The sequence below is a fragment of the Pelodiscus sinensis genome, chromosome 30 (genome assembly GCF_049634645.1).
Source record: "Pelodiscus sinensis isolate JC-2024 chromosome 30, ASM4963464v1, whole genome shotgun sequence".
In the NCBI taxonomy this organism is placed as follows: domain Eukaryota; kingdom Metazoa; phylum Chordata; order Testudines; family Trionychidae; genus Pelodiscus; species Pelodiscus sinensis.
This window is the reverse complement of record NC_134740.1, coordinates 12,733,375-12,737,972: the sequence shown is the minus strand read 5'-3', so window position 1 is coordinate 12,737,972 and position 4,598 is coordinate 12,733,375. Positions and strand designations below refer to the sequence as shown.

At 42.5% G+C, this 4,598-nt stretch overlaps 1 protein-coding gene across 1 annotated transcript; it reads left to right on the top strand.

Annotated features, from left to right (window-relative positions):
• The first annotated feature begins 1,125 nt into the window (after positions 1-1,125).
• Positions 1,126-2,079, top strand: LOC102445698 (olfactory receptor 13G1-like). The gene has a single exon (XM_006135711.2). The coding sequence runs from the start codon at positions 1,126-1,128 to the stop codon at positions 2,077-2,079; it is 954 nt and encodes a 317-aa protein (XP_006135773.2).
• The last annotated feature ends 2,519 nt before the right edge of the window (positions 2,080-4,598 follow it).

The following is a 4,598-nucleotide window of genomic DNA, read 5'->3' as shown; positions in this document are numbered from 1 at the left end:
GCTGCCATGCAGTAGGAAGCAAGCGTCAAATCATGCGGACGATTGACCTAAAATTGAAGCAAAATTCATATAGTGCCATATAGTCTATCATCAACATGAAATTTCGGAGGGGGCCAATTCCTCTACATTTATACAAATTCTGTACCAATGCAACACTAGAGAATGGAAATTCAGCACCTGTTACTCCAATGTAGCTAGAACTGATTTTTTCTAGGGAGCATGAAAGGCAATACAAAGTATTTTATTGTGCATCTTGATTGAACCTGTTATTTTCTGCATATTATACTATTATTTTCTCTTATATAGTCTATATTGTTTCCTATATTATTTTCTATGATGTTATACAAAACCTCTATAGTCCATCATTCTCTGGTCTGGAAACATCCATTGTCCGGCAAGATTTTAATTAGACGGCTGTCCACTTACACTGGGTGTGACCAAGTTTTCCACAGTCCCATAAAGTTTATTTACAGCCCCCGGTCCTGGCTCTCCATGTTCTGTGCTGTTATTTAGCTCTAATTTACCCCTAAATGTCTTCTAAGAGCTCAGTAAGTAGTGGAAGTGTTGGTGATGCTGCTAGACAATATTGACCTCCCATGGTCCAGCAAATTCTCTGGATCAGGACTGGTCAGGTCCTGAGGGTGCCGGATTAGAGAGGTTCACCCTGTATATATGTTGTGTAGGTTACATGCACTAACAGTGTTCTATATTGCAACAAATCTACCTTGCAAAATTAGTTTAAAAATTGGATTCTTGCTTATTTATAAGATCACTAGAGCTGGATTGAATTTCTGGTCATATCTTAAATCCGCCCTCGTGAAGTTTATGCAAACACTCCACACAGCTTCATGGATCCGTGTCTGAGAACATGAAGAAAGTTATTTCCCCTTTCTCTGTTTGAGTGCCAGGAGGGCAGAGATTATTGTGCTAATATATTTTAGCGTATCTCAGATTTCTCATATGTAGTATGAAATGTCTTCAGTATCGCACGTTCTCTCTCTCTCTCTCTCTCTCTCCATTTCACTGTTGTAGTCTGGATGCGTCAGTTGCCTTATTACTGTATCTTCTGAGGAGGTACATAACAAAAACTTTATTCTCTGTTCCTGCAGAAGGAGCACTCCAGCCATGGAACCCGGTAACCACAGCAGGGTGACCGAGTTCGTCTTGCAGGGGCTCTTGGAACATCCCAACCACCTGGGGCTATTCTTTGCACTGTTCCTGTGCCTTTATTTGGCCGTCATTCTGGGCAACTCCCTGATCATTGCGGCTGTGGTCCTCCACCCGCCTCTCCACACCCCCATGTACTTCTTCATCGCCAACTTGGCCATGCTCGACATCATGTGCAGCTCCTCGGTTCTGCCCAAGATGATGGAAAACTTGCTGCGGGGGAAGAAAACCATCTCCTTTGAGGGCTGCATGGCCCAGCTCTTTGCCTTCACTATGTCCGGGGCCACAGAGCTGATGCTCCTGACGGTTATGTCATGTGACCGGTATGTAGCCATCTGCCATCCCTTGCGTTACGTCAATCTCATGACTAAGAAAATTTGCATCACTTTAGCCACTGGTGTCTGGGCTGTTGGTATCATCAATTCATTGGTGAACACCTTGCTTACGCTGCGTCTGGATTTCTGCGGGCCCAACCTCATCCAGCATTTCTTCTGCGAGTTTCCACCAGTCCTGGCGCTGTCCTGCAGCTCCACCTTCCTCAACCAAGTGATGGTGTTCCTGGCAGACATCTTCCTGGCCATGGGGAACTTCCTGCTAACCGTCATGTCCTACAGCTTCATCATTGTTGCCATCCTGAAAATCCGGAGCTCCAAAGGGATGCAGAAAGCCTTCTCCACCTGTTCCTCTCACCTGCTGGTGGTCACCTTGTTCTACTCTTCCATCATTTACACCTATATCCGGCCAAGCTCTAGTTACTCACCGGATAAGGATAAGTTTGTGGCCCTCATGTACACCCTGGTCACTCCCATCTTGAACCCTTTGATCTACAGTCTGCGGAATAAGGAGGTGAAAGTGGGCTTCAGGAAAATCTTCCCATTGGCCACGAAACAGTTTTCCCAAGAGCAAACTTGATTCTTACATGTCTTGTCCTTTCTAGGGCAGGTCCACAGGCGGAATAAAGATTTGTAGGATTGTGACCTTCAATAAATATGTATTTTAACTACGGTGCATTCACTTCCATAGAACTAGAATCATTTACTCAGCTGGGACCATGTTGCATTGGCTGCAGAGTGGTGATGATTGGCCTTTAGGCCTCGTTAATATCAGTCGAGGTGTTGAATCAGTAGTAATTGGATCCAAAGTCAATGAGTCAGACTTTTCAAGTTATTTAGTGGGATTTTCATAAAGCATAAAACTCAGTGGTCTCCACAGGTCATAGCTTCCCAGATGCTTCTGAAAATCTCATTAGGTATTTAAATAGTCCTAGAAATCTACCCATTCTGTAAAATAAAAATATTATGTATGCAGTCTTATTGAAACAGAACGCTATATTTTATTCTCAGGGTGTGATTGAATTAAAAAATGCCACTTATTTTCTCTCTGTTTTCTAATTTATTTGGAGACATGAAAACCACAAGCATTTCAAACATACATCAGTTAAGATCTGGAGCTGTCCGGGTTATGTGTCATTGTGCTTCGAACAGAGATTGTAAGGCTGTGTCCAGACTCAGGGTTTTTTTCGAAAAAAGTAGCCTTTTTTCGAAAAAACTTCACCTGCGTCTAGACTGCAGCCGCGTTCTTTCGAAATTAAATCGAAAGAATGCGGCTTTTCTTTCGACGGTGGTAAACCTAATTCCACGAGGAAGAACGCCTTCTTTCGAAAGTACTCTTTTGAAAGAAGGCGTTCTTGAAAGCAAACAGGCTTTTTAGAAAGAGAGCATCCAGACTCACTGGGTGCTTTCTTTCGAAAAAGCGCCTTGCTTTTTCGAAAGTTCCGCGTGCAGTCTAGACGCTCTCTTTTGAAAGAGGCTCTTTCGAAAGTATCTCTTGAAAGAGCCTCTTTCGAAAGAGGCTTGCAGTCTAGACATAGCCTAAGAGAAACATTTTTATTAGGGTATATTTTTATACAACTAAAAGAACCATTTTCAGCTTTAGACATTTTCATGTTTCAAAATACCTGTTTTGTTGATAAGGGAATGACTGAATCCAGACCTACAGAGAAGACATTAATGAAGCTGTTTTTACTGTTAGCATAATACATCTTTCGCTGAGGTAAGAGATTTCATGTCCAGTTATTATAGCTGATTTAACTTAGAATGTCTTTACTGAGTAACTCTTTGCCCTTCTCTAGAATAAAACAAAAACATACAATCCCCTCTCCCAATTCTTGTATTTTTAAAATATATAAAGTTCTAGCTCATTTACCTGGCATTGCGCGAGTCTGTAACCCAACTAAGGGTGGGGCTTTTTTGGAAGTAAAAGGAAATTGTACATGCATTATTGAAATGATTGTGTTTTTTTCAGAAATACAGTGTTATTATTATGAAGTTCAGTTTTGTTATGGATTTCTTTAAAAAAAGTCTTGTTCAAATGTTTCCATTTATTTTTTAGTAATTCTTTAAATGCAAGTCCATCAAGTGTATTTTTTTCTTTGTCCCTATAAACTCTTATCATTCACTGTGTTGTAACCAAAAAAGGGCTACTGTCCATTTGGATTCCAATACATTTTTTTCTAGTTGTCAAACCTTAAGCATTGATTTAACAGTGCCAAAACAGAGCACTCCTCCAAATTTCTCTATTTTCTTGAGAAGCAATCTCATTCCATTTTCAGCCTATTTTTCATCTTGGTTCAATCTCTTTCAACATTCACTCAGGGTATGTCTACACTACAAAGTTAGTTCGAACTAACGGACGTTAGTTCGAACTAACTTTCATAGGCGCTACACTAGCGCTCCGTTAGTTCGAACTTAATTCGAACTAACGGAGCGCTTAGTTCGAACTAGGTAAACCTCATTCCACGAGGATTAAGCCTAGATTGAATTTACTAGTTCGAATTAAGGGCTGTATAGCCCCTTAATTCGAACTAGTGGGAGGCTAGCCCTCCCCAGATTTCCCTGGTGGCCACTCTGGCCAACACCAGGGAAACTCTATTGCCCCCCTCCTGGCCCCGGACCCCTTAAAGGGGCACGGGCTGGCTACGGTGCCCGTGCCAGGTGCATGCCTGCCAGCACCCAAGCCATTTGTCTCGTGCCATCCCTCTCCTGCCTTCCACAAACCTTGGGCAGGGACACCACTCCTACCCCCTGGCTAATAGCACTCCATGGACCCAACCTCCATGACTTGATCTCACGTCCCTTTAAACTCTGTTCTAGTTCTAGCCTTCACAGCCTCCTGCAGCAAGGAGTTCTACAGGTTGACTCTTTGCTTTATGAAGAACAACTTTCTGTTACTAGTTTGAAGCCTGCTACCCATTCCATTCCTTTGGTGTCCTCTAGTCCTTCTTTATGGGAACTAATGAAGAACTTTTCTGTATGCACCCTCTCCACCCCACTCCTGCTTTTAGAAACCTCTATCCTGTCCCCCCTCTGTCTCTTCTTTTCTAAGCTGAAAAGTCCCAGTCTCTTTAGCCTCTCTTCATATGGGACCTGTTC